General features: G+C 43.4%; 1 protein-coding gene across 2 annotated transcripts in view; it reads right to left on the bottom strand.

Annotated features, from left to right (window-relative positions):
• Positions 1–27,377, bottom strand: part of LOC306934687 (whirlin-like) — a 131,158-nt gene that overhangs the window by 51,824 nt on the left and 51,957 nt on the right. For both annotated transcript variants that reach the window (XM_079517370.1, XM_079517369.1), the window contains exons 3-4: positions 9,307–9,480; positions 4,589–4,714 (exon numbers count right to left, since the gene is read on the bottom strand). In XM_079517370.1, coding sequence (XP_079373496.1) covers positions 4,589–4,714; positions 9,307–9,480 — 300 coding nt within the window. The remainder of the gene's footprint in view (positions 1–4,588; positions 4,715–9,306; positions 9,481–27,377) is intronic.

Genomic DNA, 27,377 nt, shown 5'->3' on the forward strand with positions numbered 1-27,377 from the left:
AGGAGAGGAGAGGAGAGGAGAGGAGAGGAGAGGAGAGGAGAGGAGAGGAGAGGAGAGGAGAGGAGAGGAGAGGAGAGGAGAGGAGAGGAGAGGGTGTGGGAAGGGGAGGGGAGAGGAGGGCAGAGGGGGATCAGAGTTGAGAGGAGGGGAGGGGAGGGGAGGGGAGGGGAAAGGAGAGGAGAGGAGAGGAGAGGAGAGGAGAGGAGAGGAGAGGAGAGGAGAGGAGAGGAGAGGAGAGGAGAGGAGAGGAGAGGAGAGGAGAGGAGAGGAGAGGCAAAAGGAGAATGGAGATGACGGAAGAAGAAAGGGGAGAAGACGACAGAGGAGTGCAGGGGGGGGGGGGGTGAAAGTAAAGGAGGAGGGAAGATGGAGGGAAGGGGGAGGGAAGTAAAAGACAAGAGGAATAAATGAGAAATATTGGAGTGGAGGGGAGCCAGGAGCGAGAGTGGGGACGAGGAAAAAAAGGAAGAACAGTAAAAATGGGAGGAGATTATATATATGAGGTGGCAACAACGGAGAGAATGACCGCGACAAAGCTTCAACAACGCAAATGAACACGTTCAATTAAACTGATCTTAAATCAGCTGCGTGTATTTCAGTGTCAGGGCAAACTATGCCAGGTAGAAGGAATCGCATTAACCCGAGTCTAATTGGATGGATTTAAACCAGATTTATTTCCTTTCTAATGGCTATGGCTATATGGCTTTGAGTGACTTTGGCTTTCTCAAATAATTAATGGTCGAAATGAACTGTAACTGGATTGCATAAGTAGGCTACTTAATGAGAAATATGCTCTTCAATCAGTTCTATTTCTGTCTTGGTGCTGCGCAGATGGATTGCGGGATAGAGTTATTTCAACACAACTTCAAGCTATCTGTTTACTTCCATTAGATTGTAAAAAACAACAAGAAAATGTTTTCATCAGTTCTATTCGAATAAACAAGACATGCTGTAGCCTACGGTTTGTAATTACGTTGTATTAATTGTACGACTGCCGTACAAGTGGCACATGCCCCTTTAGACATAATAATTGTCAATTAGGCGTTAAGAGTTTACTATATGCCCGTGCTTGCGGGTTATCTTTTTAAGCTCAAGGCCCATGGAGCAAGTACTTGGTGATGCAAAAGGGGGGTTGGCCATTTTAGTTTGGGGTTTGGGTTTGAGAAATTCATTTTGTGTAGTGGTGCTTGCGCAATCACCAGCCACATCAATCCATTGTTTTTAGTAGCTCCAGTCACAAAATCTATTGTCCAAGTCCACACAGCTTTTGTTATAAAGAGTGCAAAAAGCTCCTAGCATGATGAAATTGTGTGGGAGTGTAGGAGTTTTATGTGTAGTGATACCATTTCAGATCCAGTTTATATCACAATCTGCTTGGAGTAAAGTATTCCTATCAGTAGGTTTAAGGAATCAATTTGTATTGTAATGTATTGCCTTCTTTGTACTGTACTGTACTGTACTGTACTGTACTGTACTGTACTGTACTGTACTGTACTGTACTGTACTGTACTGTACTGTACTGTACTGTACTGTACTGTACTGTACTAGCCCTCCCCCTGACCTGTGTGTGTTAGGCTGTGCAACAGTGACACTTGTCACTGTTGATGAACAAAGGCTATAACGCTATTTTCGTGCTCGGATACAGGGACCCAGCGACACACACACATAGCTGTCTATGGTTGCACCACTCAAAAACAAATGTGTATGATTAGCTCATTCTGGGCGGGAACCCCTTTTGCTGTTGAAAAATAGCAGATCTACAAGCTCACAGCGCGGCACCGAGTGCCACGCTACGAACTTGTAGGTCTGCTATTTTTGAAAAATCGTGAAAATGTGGCGCAAATCTTTGAATATATATTCTTTCAGAGTGAACATTTTTAACTCAAATCTTTGCTTCTGGGGGTAACAACATATTTTCAGATGGGGGTCGGCGGCCATAAATTACATATATTTTTGGGGGTCCGTGACATGAAAATGACTGACACAGAAACATGGGTTTTTCAGAAAACTGTCATGATTTAGAAGACATTTGTAGAATCTGTTCTAACTGGGTTAGAGTCAAAACTAAAACGTAAATGTTGACTAAAGTTCAAATATTGGTGAAAAGGTCGTCAACATAGAATGAATATAAATATTTGAGATTTTAATATAACTGGAATAGAAATTCATATAAAATGAATCTGAAATGATTCTCAAAGAAAGCCCGTGTAAAGACTGGCTCCAAGTACAGTAGCGTGACAGAGCAAATCCCCCATGGCCCTCGCTCACGACACAAAGAGTACAAAGACACCCTTCATCTCTGTCACAGAAACTCTCCCAAATGCCTGCTCAATCTTCCCCGAAAGTCACTTTGATTTAAAGTGACTTTCAGGATTGTCTTTTTATATCTCTTTGCTCTTAAAACAGTTTCCGTGCCATAGGCGTTAGGACTAGATTGTCCTTACTTTGTCCCCGGTGCCAGAGCCGGATTTGTTTAATCCGCGTTAATCGCCGTTTGATTAGCATCACGTTAGCATTTTGCAAAATCTTTAGCTAGCGCCGAGCGATTCTCGCATAAAAACGGCCAAAGATCCCCCGTGCACGCCCGTGCACGCGCACAAGCTGCATCTATATGCATTATGGCTCATAATATGCAAAAAATGCGATATTCTGCGCTTGATTACACCTTAGATTGACTTAGTTATGATAATAAAATGGATCGCTAGTATAGAAAGACCCAGATACACTACTGTGAAATGGCAGACTTTCACTTCCGGTTCAAGACTTCCGGTTCGTAGCGCGCCACCGAGTGGCGCGCTACGAGCTTGTAGGTCTGCTATTTTTGAAAAATCTTGAAAATATTTATTTCAGAAAACTGGAGGATTTAGAAGGATTTTTTAAAATTTTGAGGTCAGGCCTAAATGGGTCAAATGATAAGGGGCAATATCGGTGGCACCCAACTGTACTACTGTATGTGATATTATCACAAAACAGGTCTCAGTCAGGTCAGGTTGTTTATAGGCAGAATACATGCAGGCTCCTCCACTTCTTCCCTCAGGCAAGCAGAAAATAACACAAGAATGGCCTGCTTAATGAAGCACAGACATTGACCTGAAACCACAGAGCAAAGCTTTAGCGTAGCTAAAAAAAAAGCTGTGTTTTGTATGTGTGTCATGCTACTGAGGACATGTACTGTATGCATCCGTGTTATTTACACAAAAATATTTCGCTAAAGATAGCACGACAAATCTGATCAGAAGGGAAAGTGAGTTGTTTTTCAGATGTCAAGAGGATAGATAGATGGCTAGATAGATGGATAGATAGATAGATAGATAGATAGATAGATAGATAGATAGATAGATAGATAGATAGATAGATAGATAGATAGATAGATAGATAGATAGATAGATAGATAGATAGATAGATAGATAGATAGATAGATAGAGAAAAAAAATCATCTCTATAAAGTGTATTACAATACAAAATGGTAAATGGTGCATTTATATAGCGCCTTTATCCCAAGGCGCTTTACAGAGGTTGTGCATTACATTCACCCATTCACACACCGATGCCGGAGGAAACCATGCAAGGCACCAAGCTGCACATCAGGAGCAATTAGGGGTTCAGGGTCTTGCTCAAGGACACTTCGACACTAACTCTGGGGGAGCCCGGGTTTGAACTGGCAACCTTGCGGTTGCCATCCGGTCATTCTATCCCTGAGCCACTGCCCGCCACAAAAAGTTTGGAAACTTAACTTTGGTCGGTTATTTCTCTCCTTTAAGTAATACCACCAATTGGTATTGTATTTTATAGTATAGCTTGTAAGGAGCGGGCATTTCTGGAATGAGCAACACAGCTAAACGTGTGGGTAGCCAAAACAGCAAATGTTTGGTATGCACCCTTGTTTTGAGTTGCTTAGCAGATTGGATGATTGCACTCTCCCACAGTAATAAGGACAGACAGACAGACAGACAGACAGACAGACAGACAGACAGACAGACAGACAGACAGACAGACAGACAGACAGACAGACAGACAGACAGACAGACATCCCATTACTAGACTGAAATTAACTTATTTCATGAATGTTCATAATCTTGTGGAGTCATCAGCATTATATCAAGATAACGCCAAATGTTTTCGCAAAAATACCGGCGCCTAATGAGAAAGCCACAGAAACTATTGGATCCGTGCAGAAAGAAAAACTGAATCCCACGGGCAGATTTCTATTAAAACGGCAAACTTTGGTAAACAAAATCAACTCTCCTCTCACGCTGAGACAAGGAGACCGGAATGGAGAGATTGCAGGAGACGGCAATGCTGTGTGAGAGAGAGAAGAACAGACACGGGGCAGAGCGAGAGATAGATGGAGAGAATGAGTGAGAAGGATGCAGGGGGGAAGGAATGAGGTCAGTGGCAGTGAATGATGTGGGAAAGAAATGGGAGAAATAGGGAGAGAGAGAGAGAGAGAGAGAGAGAGAGCAGACAGTAGGATTGAGAAATGGTAAGGAGGTGAAGGTAAAGGAGTAAAGAAACGGAGAAAGTGCCAGGAGGTACACTGTAGGAGAAACAAGAGAGCGTGGCTAATAGGCTAGCTACTGTAGGCTACCTTGAGTGCTCCAACATCTGCGGCTGATCCAGGGTCCACTCCAGTGATGTAGATCCCAAGGCCGTACTCTGCTCCACCTCTGATCATCAGACCCAACGAACGACCGTCGTCCATGTTCAGGATCACCTGCGATGTGTCCACACAGAAATGTACAATCAATCTTCAGTGGTTACGTAAACCAGTTGTTTTCAACCTTTTTCCATGTGAAGGCACTATGAGTCACGGACCACCATTCAATTAGATCTAGCCTCACAGACCTAAAACTAAAGAATATTTTGTTGTCGTTGGCAGTGGCGTGCACAGACATTTAGAGGGGCAGGTGCTCAAGTTAAAAAAGGGCACCTTGTGCAGCGCGTGGAACCGGCCGGTTGCCTTAATCTATTTTGGGCGGGAACCCCTTTTGGTGTTAGCATTATGTTATGCTTTAGCTATTGAAAAATAGCAGATCTACAAGCTCATAGCGCGCCACCGAGTGGCGCGCTACGAGCTTGTAGGTCTGCTATTTTTGAGAAAAATCAAAAAAAAAGAAGGGAAAACAACGTTTTTTTTTTTCAAAAGGCCACATTGCCAAAAGGGCAGGGGGTGCTCTAGCACCCCCTAGTGTCTATCTGTGCACGCCACTGGTCGTTGGATAAGAGTTTGCCCACAATTCCATGCTGTGTTGATGTTGGTACCATTGGGATTGATAACAGACAAAATAATAATTATTTGACATTCTCTAATTGTGTAGACTTCTTGTAAATTAACTTAGTAATGCAGATCCATTTGGTTTCATCTTACGCTCTCAGGAGTTAAAGAGCTACAAGGGTCCATTTGGTTACCAACTCTCCATCATTTAGCTGGGGACCACCTGGAACCCCCTTAAGGACCACTGGTGGTCCCCTGCGGGACCACTGGTTGAAAACCACTGACTCGTAAACCATCTGGATTCAAACGCGGTTCTCCTGCGTGGGAATCCAAACCTCAGCCAAAGGGGGACCTTCATGGTGAACTTGTGAAGGTCTATATAGGAGTAGAGAGTAGAGTAGAGACTGTGGTAAAACAGACCCGAGTTGCAACTGCACTTGGACCGATTCTTTTCCCGTCTACACCAGTGGTTTTCAATCAGTAGTTCGGGGACCACCAGGTGGTCCTCAGCTAAATGACTGAGAGTTGGTAAGGACTTATTTAGATCATTATTAAGGAATTATTAGATCTTTAACTCTTGAGAGTGTAAAATTGAAACCATTTGGTTTCATTTCATGCTCTCAAGAGTTAAAGTATTGTTAAACATCTGCACCGTGGCTCAAATGCCGAATAAATAATAGAACTTGTTAGTTAAAGTGGTTAATCCATTTAGGCCTGACCTCAAAATTAAAAAAAATCTTCTAAATCCTCCAAGTTTTCTGAAATAATACGATTTTTCTAAAATAGCCACTCGGTGGCACGCTATGAGCTTGTAGATCTGCTATTTTTCAATAGCTAAATTATAACATAATGTTTAAAACACCAAAAGGGGTTCCCGCCCAAAAGTGGTTAATGAAGAGTATCCATCACACTCCCACAGTTTGGTTTCATAAAGCAGAGAGCTGGGCATGCGGGCAGATCGACGGGCACCTCCAGAGATGGAGATTCATGCCTCGTATGGGTCTTCACAGTGGGAGCCCGTTGGCTCCCACTATGAAGACCCTGGCCCACAACCTAAACCACACTGCCCAAAACCCATATGAAGTCTTCCCACTTATCAAACCAAATGAAAATAGAAGCCCTTAAGCATTTTGCGTTAGAATAAACTTTACACCCCTGTTATTTCAGCAGTTTATATAACAAGGCGTGAATCTGCTTTCCAAGGTTTCTGGATGCATCGCCTCATCAACAGAGTTGATTGGTGCTTATGCAGCAGTTTCTCTTCAGTAGTCAGAGGAGGTGAACAGACGTGCGGGGCAGGACATTTTGGACGCACCGTGAGAGAAAATACATTGATTTCCAGTCGCCGCTAATTCATGCCGCTTTACAAATTGTTGTCAAATACTGACGGCCACTTGACCGCAGAGGCGTATCTACAATAAGGCGAGGGCAGGCGTCCGCCTGTCCAAATCCATTTCTGGCCTGGCCAAAATCCATACAATGAGAAAAAAAAGAAGACAAAAACAAGACCTGAGAACTATTAGTGGACAGCTGAGTGGCCGTTGCGGTAGAGCGCGACCCTCAATCACCCATTGGAATGTAAATGCATGCCTTTCAGCCTTTGTATCCTACATCGTCTGGCAGGTATAACTTTTTGAAAACCTTTAGTGCTACGATTGTGCGCGGGGAGACGACAATTAACACATGATCTTGCCTGCCCAAAACGTAATTCCTGGACACGCCACTGCTCGACCGTTGATTCAACGCCGCCGAGAGAGCAGCGGTTCAGCGTCAGTGGGCTATCGATTCCGTGGGAACAGTAGACTGCAGGAACATTGTCTCACTTTTGATGTAATTACCAAGAAAAGAAAAGCCAGGGCAAACTTTGGATCAATCCGGCCTTGGACTGATCAATTTTGTTCACATAATACAGTATGTATGTTAGGAGAGGTCATGGACTTTTGGAGAGACTTTCAGCACCCATGATGATGACAGAATTCGGGTAAGACCTATATGACATCCGTAAAACTTGCTACTTTAATCGAGCCTTGAGAGGCTCAGTATCCACATTTGAGGAAACGTGGTAAGTATAAGTTCCAGATTGAATTTTTTTCTTTTCTTTGACAAGCAGGCAGACCAATAGGCGGAGGCCACCAGGAAAGGTCCCGCGGACCAGTTCGGGCCTGCTGCCATTCTGCCATAACCTGACTCCGCCAGATGGGGCAGCAGAGAGTACACTGGGTTCCGCCCTCCTGCTCCCATCTGGGAACTCTCAGGCAGACTTGATGCCCGGCCACAAAACGGCCTGGCCAATCAGCAGCAGCTTATCTTGAATCCTTTTGCCAGCATAATTCTTGTGAGAGCAAAAAAAGGGTTGTGTAGTTGTCTGTTGGTTTGTATCATTTATGTTGTTTTAGTATTGTAGTTTTCCTCTAAAGTATTTATCCTTAAAAGGTATTAATATAGAATTACAGTTTAACATTTTAACATTATAGATAAAGTTAATATTCACTTGGTTTAATAAGGTTTTACAGTCCTTCTGACTTGAGTACTTATCTTAATAGTTTATGGCTCTACACGCCGAAAGGGTCTCAGTATGTCCACTTTAACCACTTAGTTCTTAAAGCAGCAATGTCGCTGCGTCATAATTCGGACACTATGGTATTGGCTATTAATTGTCATAATTAGTAAATAGGTAATTATGTAATCACATAACATAACAGTGTGTGCCTCGACGGAGCGGGCGGTAGAGTTTCTGCTATCTGCGCGCTGGTTGTGGTGTCCCAGTCCAGACCTGGTTGTTTTAGTATATTTATTATGAGGAGCTATTTGTTACTGTTATGGTCATTATGTTCTGCTTTGAGGAACTATGTGTGTGTGCACTGTTATGGTCATTATGTTCTGCTTTGAGGAACTATGTGTGTGTGCACTGTTATGGTCATTATGTTCTGCTTTGAGGAACTATGTGTGTGTGCACTGTTATGGTCATTATGTTCTGCTTTGAGGAACTATGTGTGGGTGCACTGTTATGGTCATTATGTTCTGCTTTGAGGAACTATGTGTGTGTGCACTGTTATGGTCATTATGTTCTGCTTTGAGGAACTATGTGTGTGTGCACTGTTATGGTCATTATGTTCTGCTTTGAGGAACTATGTGTGGGTGCACTGTTATGGTCATTATGTTCTGCTTTGAGGGACTATGTGTGAGTGCACTGTTATGGTCATTATGTTCTGCTTTGAGGAACTATGTGTGAGTGCACTGTTATGGTCATTATGTTCTGCTTTGAGGAACTATGTGTGGGTGCACTGTTATGGTCATTATGTTCTGCTTTGAGGAACTATGTGTGTGTGCACTGTTATGGTCATTATGTTCTGCTTTGAGGAACTATGTGTGTGTGCACTGTTATGGTCATTATGTTCTGCTTTGAGGAACTATGTGTGGGTGCACTGTTATGGTCATTATGTTCTGCTTTGAGGAACTATGTGTGGGTGCACTGTTATGGTCATTATGTTCTGCTTTGAGGAACTATGTGTGTGTGCACTGTTATGGTCATTATGTTCTGCTTTGAGGAACTATGTGTGTGTGCACTGTTATGGTCATTATGTTCTGCTTTGAGGGGTGACCACTGTTATGGTCATTATGTTCTGCTTTGAGGGGTGACCATGCCATGTTGTGTGTTGTTTTGTCGATGTGCGTTTGTCTTGTTTGTTTTTGGTTTATAACTTGATTCAGGATATGCGGTTTGTAACCGTCACTGTCACTTCCCTGCTAGTGTAGGATTATACATTTTCTTATTTTTGATACTAGCACACTAATCTGCATATTTTTGTGTGTACCTATTCTCTTGTATTATAGTGATTATATGGCATTTATATATTAATCACTATAATACATGTGCGTATATATATATATATATATATATATATATATATATATATATATATATATATATATTAGTATATTTTTGAGTAGGCCTACATCATTATTTGATTTAACGTTAAATAAAATGTGTACGTGTGCGCAAGCGCGTGTGCATTTGTCTTTATCTCTATCCAGCACTCGCACGCACGCACGCACGCACGCACGCACACGCAAACACGAAACATCCTTACCGTCCTCTCGTCCATGTCATGGAAGCGCCCGGTGCCGTCGGCCATGTCAGGGGGAGGCGACACACTGCGGCCTCGCGGGTCCACCCAGCTGTAGACATGGTTGGCCATGTGACCTCCAGGAATACCCCCCATGGAGCACACCGACATGGACAGCCTCTTGCAGCCCTTCAGCACCTGCAGGGAGACAGACAGGGCGAGGAGGAGAGTGTGAGAGAAATATTATGTGGTGTGGAAGTCAATATTTATTTCATAAAGTCTTGCGTGAAGGAAGGGTCTGCCTCTGATTTATTGATAAAGTTTCCACCACCGGACAGAAGGTTACGCCTTAGAAGAGTCGCCTTCAGGTTACTGATTTACTACTATACCTCTATATAGAGCGTCGCAGTCCCGCCTCCTACCCTGGACCAGGAAATGAAACCCAATGTATTTTCCTCATAGACATTTCTTAAAGTATTTATTTAAAGACGGTTACGCCGCGGACAAAGCCAACTCGAGTCGTGACAACTCATGACAACACAAACAATATTTTGGACCAAACAAATAATTACAAAGGAGAAAAACAACAAAAAGTGTTGTAACCTGCCGTTTTTTTCTTCTTTCTAATTATTTGTTCGGCCCAAAAAATTGTGTTTGTTGTCATGATTTGTCACGACTCGAGTTGGCTTTGTCCGCGGCGTAAACGTCTTTAAATAAATACTTTCTGAAATGTCTATGAGGAAAATGAACGGAGAATAATTTCCTGGTCCATGGTAGGGGGCGGGACTGCAACGCTCTATAGTTCCACACTCACTCCAGAGGGCCACATTGCATCGTCATTTTTGATATGTTTGAATTGAAATCCTGTTATTATTATTTTTATTGGAATCCTGAAAAGTATTTGTGTGTTTATTTAATTTCAAATTAATTTAGTTATACTGTAGGTTACTTTTAATAGTAGTCATTCCGTTACTAATAGACTGTAGTAATTAAAGCAGGGAATTGTAACAGCTGAAATCAGGCATATATCAATATTCGGATATTAACCGGAGGGCCACATTAACCCATTTTGGGCGGGAACCCCTTTTGGTGTTAGCATTATGTTATGCTTTAGCTATTGAAAAATAGCAGATCTACAAGCTCGTAGCGCGCCACCGAGTGGCGCGCTACGAGCTCGTAGGTCTGCTATTTTTGAAAAATCGAAGAACGACTGACATAGAAACATAGCTTTTTCAGAAAACTGTCATTTTCAAACAGACATTTTTAGAATCTGATCTCAGGTCAAAATGGTTCAAGTGTAGGCCAAATGTGGCATGTAGATTATTTTTTAATTGGTATCCTGAATCATTTTTTGCTATTATTTGAATTGGAATCTCGAATGCATTTAGTTCTGTTAACTTTATGAACTTAAATACAAATATATATATACATGGAAAAAGACAACCTTTTAAAGCATGTCATATGCTTGCATGCTTGAAATTGTAACAGCTGAAATCTCAGTATTCCGGTTATTCAGTATAACCTGCAGGCCGCATTAAGTGAAGGCTGCAGTTGCCCAATGCCCATGCATGTATGCTCTAAAGTTGGCATGACACACACACACACACACACACACACACACACACACACACACACACACACACACACACACACACACACACACACACACACACACACACACACACACACACACACACACACACACACACACACACACACACACACACACACACACACACACACACACACACCAGTGGCACTGAGGAGAAGCAATAACATGCTGAGTCTACCTTAGGGCCGACTCACACCTTCGCATCTAGCATACAACATTGATGCATGCTAGATGTATGAAAGGGTTTGTTTACATCTTGCCCCAGTGCATTTCCAATGGAAGTCACATGGTTTGACACAACATTTGTGTTGTACGGCTTTCGGCTGTGTTTCGACTGCCCCCCTCCCCCTCATACAACACAAATGTTGTGTGTCAAACCATGTGACTCCCATTGGAAATGCATTGTGAGCTTGCATCAGTCAATAGAGCACCGAAGTCTGACGTCACTTTCAGTAGAGGGCACCAACACACAGGTTCGTGTATTTTTTTATTTGTATTGAAATCTCCATAGGGCGATTTTATGTCGCTTCATATAAGAACTGTGTTTGAAAAATAAACCGACCACCCCGGCCTTTCTGTCAGGGGAGTGGCTGTGCGTCGTTAATGATGTCCATTCATATTTGATACAGCCAGTTTCTGGAGAAAATGTGACCGCAAAAGCCTTGAAACTACATATGAATGCAATGTCGCTGAGCATATACGTCACGCCCAGCTGTCAACATATTGCGTTCCTGAGATTCCTCGTTGACGTAAGCTCAGCTGGTGGTGACTCGACTCGTACTAACCACGATACATTATATATCAATAAAATAAAAATTAAAATAAACCTAATAACGTTCAGTTTCTGTTGTGCGACGGGCTGCGGGCAGATGCAGCCTACCCGGAAATGTAGTCTCTGGGTTGTTTGGCTCGTTTCTAACGCTTATTTTGTTACTCTTTGGGTATATTTGTACATTTCCACCTTCAGTCGATGCTTCATATCCATATGAGTGAAAAGGCCGGGGTGATCGGTTTATTTTTCAAACACAGTTCTTCTATGAGGCGATCTAAAATCCCCCTATGGAGATTACAATGCTTATAAAAAAATACACGAACCTAGGGACTGACGCCCTCTACTGATAGTAGAGGGCAGTGACGTCAGGACTTCGGTGCTCTATAAGTCTCATGCATCAGCTATACATCAATCTGTTGCGAAGGTGTGAGTCAGGCCTTAGACTTCAGCCTTGATACAAGACTGTCATATTTTATGACCGATGACCGTCTTGATCCAAGGCTACCTTATACTTCTGTGGATGAATCACAGTCCGTCCGTCCATCCGTGTGTGTGTGTGTGCGCGCTCTTTCACATCATGTCATATGTGGCCCATAATGCCATACATTGTGTCCACTGGGCAAATGTTTCATTAGCTAGAAGCAGTAAAGAGATGTTAAAGTCGTACTTACAGTTGGAGGCCATCAATATTGTCCTTTTCTTTTTGCTGAGGTTTGCGTGATCTGCGCAAAACCCCTTTTGGTGTTTTAAACATTATGTTATAATTTAGCTATTGAAAAATAGCAGATCTACAAGCTCATAGCGCGCCACCGAGTGGCGCGCTACGAGCTTGTAGGTCTGCTATTTTTGAAAAATCGTGAAAATATTTATTTCAGAAAACTGGAGGATTTAGAAGGATTTCTTTTAAATTTTGAGGTCAGGCCTAAATGGGTCAAATGATAAGGGATAATATCGGTGGCACCCAACTGTACAACGCATCACGCTGCCTGCACCGCAGCACATTATTAGCTCTTGAAGATGTGCTATTTTAAGTGTGTGACACTACTGGCACACAATGACGAATAACTCAGGGAGGAAATCAGACAACGCACTTATGACTCACTGCATCGTGCATCAACATATAATATTCTTCTTTGGCATTTATGCTTCGTTTCGATAGAGACGGTGAACAAAATGAGTGCACTGCAAGGCCAACCGGACAACCCGGCCGTCACACTCTGACCTAGTGTGGGTAGTGTTTGCCGAAATGCACCGGTTGAAAAATAGCAAAACGTAGAGAAATATACTGGAGAAATGGCCAGAGAGTCCTTGATGCAGAGAGATGAAGTGGTTATTTTTATTCGCCTTTTTAGACAAACGACCAGTGGTCAAAATGAAATGGAACAAAAGTATTTACAACACTAACTGGTCAGCTTGGCCCTTTGGTCTTCTCACCTCCACAGTCCTACCTTAACTGACTTCTTCTTTTGGTGCATTATGCTTGATCCAAATTATAGATCAAACATAATCTTACTATCTTCCATATCTACCACAACAAACTAAATAAAAGTGTAACAAAGTCCACCCATTGTGATCCCATCCCATCATCCATTCCTTAACCCAGACCCTGAATCTCTGTGAAATCTTCCCTCAGCACACTGTCCAGATCTTCCCCAGGATCCTTAACTGACTGGCAGGTCTCCCTCTTAGAGTATATATCATATATGAATAGAGACGGCACCGGATTTCTCCTCCCATCCACTTGCATTAAGTTGCTCAAAAGCGCATGAGGCGATTTCACTACTCCTTCCGGTTAGGAACAGAGTGCATTCTGGGAAGAATTGGGCCAAATCGTGAACGCAATCGTGAACGCAATCATTGCACGCGTTCACGTATGAAACAGTGTTCACGTGTCATCATGAACGTGCGCAATGATAGTCAACGGACCAGAATTGGCCACTATGTCCATTTCGCCTCAGGGTTTCGTCCGGGTGCCGTCTCTATTCATATATACTCTAAGGTCTCCCTACTTGTATAGGCCTAAGCCCCTCCCACTGGACCATACCAAACCTGAATTGAGTCCACAATTTATCCAATTAATTCTCAATGTCCAGAGACATCACAATTCATAATACACATTTTAAAGTGCCACATATTACTCAACCAATTATCCACATAATAATATAAACATGATAATTAGAGTACTCAATGTCCCACTTTACACAAAACCAATGTCGGTAGGTTCCCTATGCACAAACCCAGAGTTGGTAAGCTCCTTACTCTGGAGCTAACAATCAATCGTCAATCAAACCATACATATAAATGCAAACAAATGTCATTCTCTGCGACATACTGCAAACAGAGAATACTTCAAACTTTAGCCACGTTTGTGTGAAATCATTCCTGTTATACGTAGGTTAATTATGGGCAAAATAACACAGGAAAGTTATTGAAAGTGTGTTAAATACAGCATCAGTGGCAGGGTGAACTGCCACACAACCAATGGTGTAACTTTAACACCATGTAACCACCATTTAACACCATGGGCAGTATTATGCGTGTCTTAAGTACCAGGTCTTATTACTTAACTTAAGACCTGGAGGCGTGGTCAATGCTGTTTGGCCACTCAGAATAGCCAAATGGCATTGATCACGCCTCCAGGTCTTAAGTTAAGTAATAAGACCTGGTACTTAAGACACGCATAATACTGCCATATGTCTGGAGGGATGATTGTTCTGCAATAGGCCTATCTCACAGCCCGTTTTTCACGCCCACTTCCGGTAAATAGTGGTGACTTTAACATGGGCATTTACACGTTTTTTTCTCTGGAGAATCTAAGTACATTTTCTAATGTAAAAATGTGACAGACCAATATTATTATGAAGCAAACAAGATGGTAAATCAGGTCGAGCAGATAGAACAAACCTTACCTTGAGAAAACAAAAGTTGTAGACTTCTTAAATTACCTCTGTTAACATGTAGCGTCTATGGAGTGACGTCACGCTATCACCACTAACCCCGAAAGGGGGCGTATTTAGGGGGGGCGGGGAAATTCTGTGAGATAGGCTTATTGTCAAGTTTGTTGTATTAGGCCAATGATGTAGATCAGTGGTTCCCAAAGTGCGGTCCGGGGACCCCCAGGGGTCCTTGAGACCCCAGCTGAATGATACATTTAGGAACAAAATGGACCCTTATGGATCCGTAACTCAGAGAGTTCATTTGTACACTCTCAGAGTTAAATTAACTGTGATTTTACAATGGGGGGTCCCAGAGATATAAACGCCATTAAATGGGAGTCTGTAGCCTAATTCAAGTCAAACCTGGGGGTCCTTGAAATGAAAATCGGTGAAAATCACCGCTAGAGCCGTACAAATCTTCTCCATTGGGGTCCACTGGCATATCTTTTGAAACGGGGGGTCCGCGGGCTAATTAATGTCACTTTGGGGGTCCTTGACATGAAATAGTTTGGGATCACCACCGTTATGATTCATGTCAGATACAGCTAAGCAAGTCTGTGTACTGAACTTGAGATACAGTGTACTTCATGAGTCACAGTGCAGCTTGCATTGAGCTTGATAGCGAGATGTTTCTCTGTCTGCATTGTACTGTCTTGGTATGTGAGACATTCTGTTAGGTGGCACCCATAAGGTCCACCCATAAGGTCCACCCATAAGGTCCACCCATAAGGTCCGCCTGGTATGCCGACGGTAAGGCTAGCCCTGTACATCGTGAGGTCAACCTTGCACATCATCATGCCACGTTCTTATGTCGCACATCAACATATCTTACTGCCTGTTTCTATGATCCAGCACTATATATATTCCCTGTCTGTCTAATAAACTTTGTGAATCTATGGTGTGATACTGCCTCTGTGTCTCATCATTGGTTCTCCCGGGCCCGTCGCTGTACCAGTCAGGAGTACTTCAACTGGATCGTCACACACCACCCAGCCTACACACACTACCTGCCGGTCCGAGCCAGACCGAGGGTCCATTTATCACAACAACCACTGATGTAGATTGTACCTAACATTCAATCAAAGTCATTTGTATGCGTGGATGGGGGCTAGCTGGCCTCATTGTTGCAGTCGAGCCAAAAATAGCATTGTTTGTTTGCCGCTTGCGTTGCATACCAGCATGTCTGCTTTGATACCGTACCGACGACAGGCCACACACACATTGCTTGCACACTTGTAGTTTGTTGTCATGCGTGTGGGTTTGATTGTGTGGCTGCATGGGCATCCATCCAACATCACGTCACTGAATGTCAAACTGTGTATTAATCCATTTTAGACCTGGGAATGATTCTACAAATGTCTTCCAAATCCATCCATGTTTCTATGTCAGTGGTACTCAAACATTTTCATGTCAAGGACCCCCAAAAATATGTAATTGGCTGCCGACCCCCATCTGAAAATATGTTGTTCCAGGGACCCCCCCAGAAGCAAAGATTTGAGTTAAAAACGTTCGCTCTGAATGAATATATTCAAACATTTGGGCCACATTTTCAAGATTTTTCAAAAATAGCAGACCTACAAGCTCGTAGAGCGCCACTCGGTGGCGCGCTATGAGCTTGTAGATCTGCTATTTTTAAATAGCTAAAGAATAACATAATGCTTAAAACACCAAAAAGGGTTCCCGCCCAAAATGGGTTAATGTCCCCTTTTTCCATCCTTGGTTTGCCTGCCCCACTAGTTTAAGTCTGCCTTTCTTTTTTCATCCTTTATCTTACTTGACCGTGGTTTTGAAAAGGGCCTATCAGCACTTGTGCTGCTTCAGCAGGGTCAGAACTACTGCACCAAAAAAAAAAATATATTTTTTTGTATGCCTTTTCAAAGCTTCCCCGTGAAAGTCTTGGTTGCGAACGCAGTGAGCACTAACTATGAGACCTAGCAGAACATGTCTGTCTGTCTGTGTGTCACGCTGTAACACCACCCGCCCGCCGCCAGAGGGCGCAACTGTAACACACACACACACACACACACACACACACACACACACACACACACACACACACACACACACACACACACACACACACACACACACACACACACACACACACACACACACACACACACACACACACACACACACACACACACACACACACTTAAAAAAACCCACACACACACACACACACACACACACACACACACACACACACACTTAAAAAAACCTTAAAAAAAGTACGTAATTTATTGTAATTGTTATTGCAATTTACGAGCTGCGTTCGCTTCCCGCGTTCGCGCGTCTTACTTGTAATTTACTTGTGCCCTGCCTATCTAGTGTTTTATAAGTAAATCTCGCCTTTAGACAAGCAATAACTCAGGGGTGGGCAACTTTGACGATGGAAAGGGCCACTATATTTCCACACTCACTCCCTAGGGCCATATATTACTGCCGTAGCAAAAATAGCCGATCTACAAGCTCAAAACGCGTCGCAGTTGCTATATTCGAATTTAAATCTTGAATTTTTGCTATTTTTGAATTGGAACCCTGAAAATTAACATTTTTATGTAATTTCAAATGCCTTTAATTATACTTGTGTTGCGCAATGAGCTACTAATTTAGACTGAAGTAATTAAAGCGGTCATGTTCGCATGTTGTGGAATTGTAACAGCTGAAACCAATATTATATCAGTATTCTGACATTAACCTGAGGGCCACATTAAGTGAAGGTGGGGGCCGCATGTGGCCCCCGGGCCGCCAGTTGCCCAGCCATGCAATAACTGAATCCAGGTTCAGGTCAGGACAGGAAACTGTGCTGTACGTACAGGCTGAATGCCAAACAATCTGAGCCTCACAAAACACTTCCACTGGACTGGGGTCAATGCCAGGTTAATTAAATAAGGTTAGGAAGTGAAGACCGTACGGTGGACTCCATGTTGCTCCCTGGAAGGAAAGAAACATGGTAACATGGTGCATTTATATATAGCGCCTTTATCCAAGGCGCTTTACAGAGATTTACAGCGCATTTACATTCACCCATTCACACACATTCATACACCGATGGCAGCGGAGAAACCATGCAAGGCACCAACCAGCACATCAGGAGCAATTAGGGGTTCAGCGTCTTGCTCAAGGACACTTAGACACTGACTCTGGGGGAGCCCGGGTTCGAACTGGCCACCTTGCGGTTACCATCCGGCCACTCTACCCCGCCCTGAGCCACCGCCGCAATGGGCTATATGCGGCGAACACTTCCGCGTTCAGCTTCCTTGGTCTCAATTGCGCATGTTTCTTTCCTTCCAGGGAGCAACATGGAGTCCACCGTACGGTCTTCGCTTCCTAGCGTTATTTAATTAACCTTGGGTCAATGGGGGGTGTATTAAGTGATGCAAAACGAGATGACACGTACGTGTCATCAAGGATCATAAGCAAGAACCTAACATCCGTCTAACAGTAAAACATCTGTACAATGAAACTAAGTATACACGTGACTATAGATACACTCTTTTGCCGAATGCACTTTACTGACTGAAAGCACTTTATTGACTAGTTGCACTTTATCAAGGGAATGTGTGCAATATCTCTGTTTTGTGTATGTTGGGTGTTTCATGGTGTTTTTCCTTTTCGTATGTGAACGTGTCTGTTATTAGTATGCAGCCGTGACTCTGTCTCCAAGACAGATTTCTCCCAAGGGAGACAAATAAAGACAACCTTGAACCTTGAACCTTTGATAAAATGCTATCTAAAATGACATAATTTAGCCTTTGCATACGCCTACAGTTGGAGGCCATCGATATTGTCCTTTTCTTTTTGCTGAGGTTTGCGTGATCTGCGCAAAAGGACAGTTAACCCATTTTGGGCGGGAACCCCTTTTGGTTTTTTAAGCATTATGTTATAATTTAGCTATTGAAAAATAGCAGATCTACAAGCTCATAGCGCGCCACCGAGTGGCGCGCTACGAGCTTGTAGGTCTGCTATTTTTGAAAAATCGTGAAAATATTTATTTCAGAAAACTGGAGGATTTAGAAGGATTTTTTAAAATGTTGAGGTCAGGCCTAAATGGGTCAAATGATAAGGGACAATATCGGTGGCACCCAACTGTACAATGTCGTCGACTCGAGGCTAGTGCAAGGTGGAGTCTGAAGAGGTGGGTTTACAGTAGCCAATATATATTCTGTTCACCTCTCCTGAAAGACCATGTTGTAAAGCTCCTTTATTTATGCTTTTTAGGGGGAGAAAAAGACGTATTGAACAGACATGATTTATGCACGTGTGCTATTCAGACCCGCCTTTAATGCTGAATCCATACAATGGTGCTGAATCATTCATTCTCCAATGGATGTAGATGTGCTGAAACATTGCATTGTAACTGGCAACGTGTTTTCTGCAGTGGTGGAAAATAACTAATTACATTTACAAGTACTGTATACCTTAAAGTACAATTGTGAGGTATTTGTACTTTTTTTTTTTTTTTTAAGATTTGTTTTTTGGCTTTTCTGCCTTTATTGATAGATACATATGCTTCACCTGTCTCATGGGCTGGCCTCCCAAAACACTTGACCCAGGAACTGGAATGTCTGCAGAGAAGGTGCTGCCGCATCATTGGGACACCAACTAACTCCTTCCCCACTCTGGAGGCGAGGAGAGAGGAGGCCACTCTAAGGGTGCACTCACACCTTTAATGCAATTCTCTGTGCTCGTTGGATCAATGCTGTGTTGTGTCATGGCCGGACAATGCATTTCCAATGGAGGTCACATGGTTTGACACAACATTGTGTTGTGTGAGGGGGAGGGGCGCAGTCGAAACACAGCTAAAAGCCATACAACAGACCCCTCCCCCTATGTTGTGTCAAACCATGTGACCTCCATTGGAAATGCATTGGGCGGCCATGACACAACACAAAATGCAACGAGCACAGAGCATTGCATTAACCGTGTGAGTGCACCCTTAGGCCTCACTCAGACCTTTACTGCATTGCTGTATGCTTGGATGAATGTTGTGTAGTGTCATGGCCGCCCCAATGCATTTCCAATGGAAGTCACATGGTTTGTAGTCCACATTTTGGACTACAAGCTGTTGTATGGCTTTCGGCTGTGTTTCGACTGCGCCCCTCCCCCTCATACAACTCAAACCATGTGACTCCCATTGGAAATGCATTGGGGCGGCCATGACACTACACAACATTCATCCAACAAGCATACAGCAATGCAGTAAAGGTCTGAGTGAGGCCTAAGGGAATTCAATCCGCTACTGAGAGAAGGGACCAGTCCAATGATCCAGAGCCTGTCTACAAATACAAGTCGCTAGTACACGCTACGAAATGGGAGCTGGACACTCACACAACCTGTGAGTCACACAAAAAGGCACCAGATGTCGTTCCTCCCGAGAGCGTACAAGATTTACATCCACTACATCTCAGAGGCAATTATTGTACTTTTACTCCACTACATTTATTTGAAAACTTGAGTTACTAGTTACTTTGTGGATTTAGATTATTATTTCAAAACATACATAAACCACATTAACACCAGCCCAATATACATTTCATTTGAAAATAGCCGATCTACAAGCGACACATTGCGAGCTTGTAGATATGCTATTTTCCAAAGATGTTTAAACATTTGAAAACGTGAAATGGGACATTCTGCATGCTGGCTTTACTTGTGGTACTTTAAGTACACTTCGATACCATTCCTGTTGCCACCTAACCTGGGGCAGCATTCCATTTCGGGTTTATGATCCGATCGGGAGCGGATGATATTACTATGTCATGCTGTAGTATTGTTTTGTAGTCAACAATCATCCGGAACTTCCTTTTCCCTCAAACCGATTTTTCTCAATAAAAGCAGCAGGCTACGAGAGCTTTTATTGTTATTCTTCCGGTTTGAGGGAAAAGGAAGTTCCGATTGATTGTTCCTGCCTGTTGACTACAAAACAATACTACAACATGACGTAGCGATATCATCCTCATGACTACAAAACAATACTACAACATGACGTAGCGATATCATCCGCTCCAGACCGGTTCACACGGCACTTTTGTAACAGAGACCAGGTTTTCCTCCGAGGTGGAAAGCCTGGTGAGGCGAGGTTAGTTGTGTGTGAATGTGGGAAGAGAGGACGCCCTGGCGTTGACTGTTCGCCGCTTCACCTCCCAATGTATGACTGAATGAACCATTGTAAAGCGCTTTGAGTAAGCACATGCATAGAAAAGTGCTATAAAAATGCAATCCATTAATACTTTTGTACTTTTTACTCAAGTAATATTTGAATTCCAGACGTATTCTGCAGTATTATACGTTGCAGAATTGATTACTTTTACTTAAGTAAAACAGTCGTTTTTTCCACCACTGTTCTCTTGTGTACTCTTCAGAACAAGCTTGTCTTGCAGCTAGCTTGCCTCAATAAGGGACAATTTGTGTTCATGACATCATTATATGAGCTATTTTCTATTTAATTACAGTCTGGATTCTAGAGTCTGCTATAGATCCACCCCTGGGGTTGATGTAATCACTGCAATAGACCGCATATAGACCCCAACAGACCAACACTTGCTCACACAACGCATGATGAGAATTGCGGGGACACTGCTGTAAAAGGCCGCAACAGGCAGAAAGGGGTATTGCATTGTAGGCTATAGTACATATAGAGTGCCAAAGTCCTGGCGTCACTCGCTCATTCCCTGGTTCCAAGGGGTTCGCGGACGTTTTTCTCTATGGAGAACAACATTATTGGGTCATCTTAAAATCGTCTCTTATATAAGAATTGTGGTAAAAAATAAACAAACTGTCCCCACAAGGGCGCGCTCCGTGGGCCACATTTGGCCCGCCATTTGAATACCACTGAGCTGAACATTATTTTGCATAGCCTACAGCAGGGTTCCCCAATAGGCTGCCCCGCGGGCCATTTGCGGCCCGCGGAGCGCCCCCTTGTGGCCCCTGGAAGAATTTCAAAAAAAAAAAGAAAAAAGGGAGGGGTGTCCCAGATATAAATGGCATTAAATGGGGGTCAGTAGCCTATGCATGTCAAACTGGGCACCCCCTCAAGGACCACTGGTGGTCCCCGGACCACTGGTTGAGAACAATTTTTAATTAATTAATGAAAAAATAAAAAACCCAATTTTTCGCGCGTGCGGACTCGGCCCCCAGCCTGGTTCCCTAGTCAAAATATGGCACTTGAGGAAAATTAATTGGGGGACCCTGGCCTACAATAAAACATTTACAGCGAAATATATTTCCTGTAAAGGTTAACACAGCCACAGCTTCTCAGGAACATCTGTTTGGTGCCGTTAGTGTAAAAAGCAATTGAGGCCCAGCATGGGTATATTCATTAAGACTAGAACACTGACTGAACCTCTGGACTGGAGGGTGCACAGGGACAGCTCCTGTAAATGGATGGATATGGAGCATTCTGCACAGTCAGTCAGATGGGCTGACTTTATTGTCACATTACATTCACAGGTTCGCAGGTGTAAGAGAGAGTGGGTGAAATTCTTTTTAGTGCGAGCTACCCACGAGTTGCAGTCAGTTATGCAAACTATGGGCGTGGGTCCAACTCCAACAGGAAACAAATGGACAAATGATGATGCGCAGCCTGCATAGCTGGTTCAGGCAGACGACTCTAGAGAACGCTACTATTACCTGATCAGGTGACTGGTCACATGCACTCTTTACCTGATCAGAGCGGCTATTTAAACTTCTCTGCCTATACTGCTCATTCCTGGCTTCTCTCCCGCCGTGCTGAAGTGCGTCGCTGCTGCCTCCCTGCCTTAGCCTGGCTAATAAGCCAGACTCAAATCACACTGTCGTGTGGTATTTGAGTCTGGAGATGCTGTGTATGGATCTTGTTTCCCGGGGGGTGGGTTCAAACATTTTCTCTTTGACGCAATTGGTTAGAGCTACTGTCAGTCAAAGGTCTCAAGCATTGAATGTCACTGTACCAAAGCCCGCCCATATTGCATACCGTGTCCCGATTGGCCACACCAGTTCTCTGGTGTAGGAAATGGGCGTACAATTGAGCCTCTCCAGACCGTAATCCGCCGGCAGGCAAAACATTTTTTGCCAACGGCTGATTCGGTCTGGCTTATTAGCCAGGCTATCCCTGCCTTGCTTGCTGCTAACCTGCTGCTCATGACGTTTTGCAAATCCCACCGCCTCCCCAGCATCCACCATGTACGCTCTGTTTCTAGATACCCCATGGGGGTATTCCCTGTAATTCCATTTGGCTTATAACTTAACTAAAATGTCCATGATACAGGGAATAAAGAGACAGCCCTGATGCCAAATTATGCTGAATTATGCTCAATATGCTAAATTCAATCCAAGAGTTGTCTGACTGGATACATATTTTTGCCTATATCCATTCTACCTCCTTAGGTAGGAGTCGTATTGTCACCGTCAATTGCCAGCCGCATGCACAGGGTGTTTTATTTTGAAAAGCCCCAAATTCACCCCCAAACTAGAAAAAGTGCCCTTCTGGGCACAGGTCTCCACCAGGAGGATAGGATTGTGTGTGATGTTTGGCAAAATGTTTAGGAGTAATATAAACATGTATGAAGCAATTTGTACAAAACGGGTACAAAACGGGCTACTCCTGAAAACTTTAGAAGCCAATCGTAGCCAATCAGGATGGATAATTATGAGAAATCAAACAAATCACATGATCACATGACTATGGAGAGCATGTGTACCGATTTGCGTGAAATTTGGATAAAATCTGAAGGAGTAATATTAGAAAATGTGTTTTACATATGTCGGCCTCCTGGTGGCGCTATAAAGAGCAGATGTGAAAAATTCCAGGCAAAGGTTTTTCCTTGGCCTCTAGGGAGTGTGCATACATGGTTTTACACAGATCGGCGCAGTTATAGGTAAAAACACAAATCGGCCAGTTATAGCACCACCATGAGGCTGAGTTGAAAATATTCAAGTGGCATTTCTTCCTCGACCTAGTGGGAATGTGCGTGCAAAATTTCACGGAAATCACACCATGTGTTCATGATTTGCAGCATTTTGTTTGAAACGGAGCACTCCTGCGAAATTTGGAAGCCAATCTTAGCCAATCAGGATGGAGTCTGAAAAATGTGAAAGACACGTTTCGTTGAATGGCTCTAGAGAGACTGTGTACCAATTTGCGTAATGTTTGGACAAAATCTGTAGGTGTACTGTCAAAACATTTGTTTTGCACAAAGCGGCCTCCTGGTGGCGCTATAACAGGCCAATGTGAAAACTTTGGGGCAGAGGTTCAGCTCTGGCATTCAGGGAGTGTTTGTGCAGAGTATGGCTGCGATCAAGCCAACGGTGCCAGAGATTAGCTGTTCACAGACGGACGGACACACGGACGAACACACGGACGGACGGACACACGGACGGACGGACGGAGTGCAAAACATACTCTCTCCCCATGCCTTCGGCCTGGTGGAGACAATGAACCGGAAGATATTAATCGCCTATAGCTAATGTGCTGGCCGAAGAGCCATCAGAAGTGTTAATATTGTAACCGGGAGGTAGCGTTGATTTATTTTAATCGGCGTTCTGTTCAAACACCTCAATCTGAGCCAGTGTTGTTTTTCACAGCAAATTTTGATTTTAGTTTTAGTCACATTTTAGCCACCTGGAATGTTGTCTAGTCTAGTCTAGTCTAGTTTCAGTCGACTACATTTATTTATTCTCTATAGAATTTTGTTGACAAAATTGTCCATTTATTTAGTCTTAGTTTTAGTCACATTTTAGCCACCTGGAATGTTGTCTAGTCTAGTCTAGTCTAGTCTAGTTTCAGTCGACTAAATGCATTTTTTCTCTATAGAATTTTGTTGACAAAATTGTCCATTTATTTAGTCTTAGTTTTAGTCATCATAGCTTAGTTTTCATTTAGTTTTCGTCAGTGAAAAAAGGTAGTCGACGTCGAACATGTTTTGTCATGGTATTAGTCGACGAAATCAACACTGATCTGAGGCTCAATTCCGGGAAAATTGCGGCCAAAGATCACAGCTATTATTCAGTATTTAAGTCCGACGTCATTTTGTAGTGCTATGTTACGTCCGGGTCCAAGTGGCACCAGCTCCCGTCTGCATCTCATTGTAAATAGAATATCTAAACGCGTGAATCTTTTTACAATGACGTTATTTTTCAGAAAGGAAGCCATTGAGGGTTAAAATGGGTCTTAATGCTTCCAACTCGAGTAGAATGATTAATGTTTTGTACAAGTGTCCATGACAAAGAAAATATATGATGGAGACAATAAAGACTATTATTATCATTATTATTGAAGGTGGTAACCGTCCATTTGCTCAGTACAATATTTCAGGGGCATATTTAGATGTTGTTGCGAGGAAAGCGGTAAAATGAGACTTTCGTGGTTGTTTTCGTCTCAGATTTAGTCCGACATTTAGAGCGTCACAGTATAACTCTATGGGGACACAAAAGCGACACAAAAGTAGGACCCGGAAGTATCTCTGGAGGGGGCGCTCACGTCACGGCTAAAATACTGAAGTATCTCTGGAGGGGGCGCTCACGTCACGGCTAAAATACTGAAGTATCTCTGGAGGGGGCGCTCACGTCACGGCTAAAATACTGAAGTATCTCTGGAGGGGGCGCTCACGTCACGGCTAAAATACTGAATAGGACTCTGTGGAGCGGCCATCTTGGTCTATAGGCAACAGGACCTCAAGAATGTACCTAAAAGGATGTAACAAAAACTATAACATGCAATTCTTTCCGGTAAAGATGGCACACTGCTCATATACTTCTTCATTGCTCTCAGAGAGCAGAGTAGCCAATACTGTCACCTCACCGTGACCACAAGTGATATTGCAATCAATAGATCATGACAGCAGGGTATTTACAGCTGCAGCTAATACAATTAATAATGGGTATGTTTGCCAAAGTTGCTTTTTGCCTCAACTAAATCAAAAGATGGGCCAGGTGTTGGAAATAAAGTACATGCTGTCCTATCCAATGAAAGTACATCCTGTCCTATCCAATGAAAATAAACGTGGAATATATAAGACGTTATGTTCAGGGCCAAATTAGCCATTGGGCCCTTGGTTATCAGGGGCCCTTCGGGGTTGGGGCCCTGACAAGGTCTCCAGGGGGCCTTCATTGGCCGTTGATTCTGTTCAATTTAGGTCAAAAAGACAATAAAAAAACCGAAAAGAACCAGAAAATGTTGTGCGCGCTTGGGGGGGAGGGGAGCCCAAAAAAAATGACGGGCCCAGGGACCCTCGTGGGGGTTAAGCCGTCCCTGTTTATGTTATGAAGACGTGTTCCTGCCAATGTGAGCTGTTTTGAGGTGAAGATGCAATTAGCGGCTCTTGAAGGTCATCTCTATTCCCATGACTCATGGAACACACACACACACACACACACACACACACACACACACACACACACACACACACACACACACACACACACACACACACACACACACACACACACACACACACACACACACACACACACACACACACACACACACACACACACACACACACACACACACACACACACACACACACACACACAGACAGAGAGAAATGTTTCTCCCACATAATTACAGTACAGATGCAAAGGATCTGAACGAGTCATAGAGGGATTCAATAGGGAAACTACAGTGTATAAAGACTGTAAATCACTGCAGGTCTTCCACTCTCACTGAGCTCTATAGCTGTAAAACTGTCAGCGTATTTACTATTGTCTTTATAAGTGTCATGGGTTTGACGTCAAAGCGCGGCAGAGCTCTGCCCCATTTTGAAAACTCCCCAAATCTATCTCCACGTTTCCTATCAATAAAGGCAGAAAAAGAGGTGAAAATAGTACAAGTTCACGTGTGATGCAACCTGAGCTTGTATGGTATGAAATAATAGGGCATGCATTTGTTAACACCCCGAACGCCGGGGGTTATTTAATCCACTCAATCATAGCGGCCAGCGATTTATAGCAGCGCAGCACATTTAGCGACGGACCGGATGCTATCCCGGATGTGGCTGAAGTAGCTTGATGTATAGCCAAAACACTCTCGAGGCGATCGACAACAACGGGAGGTATGATTCATTCTAATGCGACTAGCGACCGTCTAACACATAATCATTTCTTAGAATTGGACGGAATGATTTAGATCAAGAGTTATTAACGTTTTAAGATTTTCGATCTCGTCGGCTAAAATGGGGGGGGGGACATTTTCGATGACGTCCCACCGGAAAACAACATCGAGTGTTGCGCAATAGACGCTCCCAGCCTGTGGAGCGATGCGATCGGTTTTGATATCAATAATCTCCGTCCTTTTGATCAATCTCCGTCTTACTAATTGATAGGGCGCGGAGAACTCCGTCCTGTGCGCTCAGGGTGTTAAAAGGTGCCATTGCCCTGCAGATGTCCTCCAACAACACCATGTGTTTCTTGCCAAGTTTTATATTTGATTATGTTCCTTTACTTTCTTCTCTCTGTCTACATTAAAAAAGCTGGTCAAGGTCCCAGAGGTCGCCTCTGCTTGTTCATTCATTGCACCTGAATGCATTAAATAAGGTACAGTTGGAGGCCATCGATATTGTCCTTTTCTTTTTGCTGAGGTTTGCGTGATCTGCGCAAAAGGACAGTTTTAACCCATTTTGGGCGGGAACCCCTTTTGGTGTTTTAAACATTATGTTATAATTTAGCTATTGAAAAATAGCAGATCTACAAGCTCATAGCGCGCCACCGAGTGGCGCGCTACGAGCTTGTAGGTCTGCTATTTTTGAAAAATCGTGAAAATATTTATTTCAGAAAACTGGAGGATTTAGAAGGA

Source organism: Electrona antarctica (assembly GCF_951216825.1).
Source record: "Electrona antarctica genome assembly, chromosome: 12".
In the NCBI taxonomy this organism is placed as follows: Eukaryota; Metazoa; Chordata; class Actinopteri; order Myctophiformes; family Myctophidae; genus Electrona; species Electrona antarctica.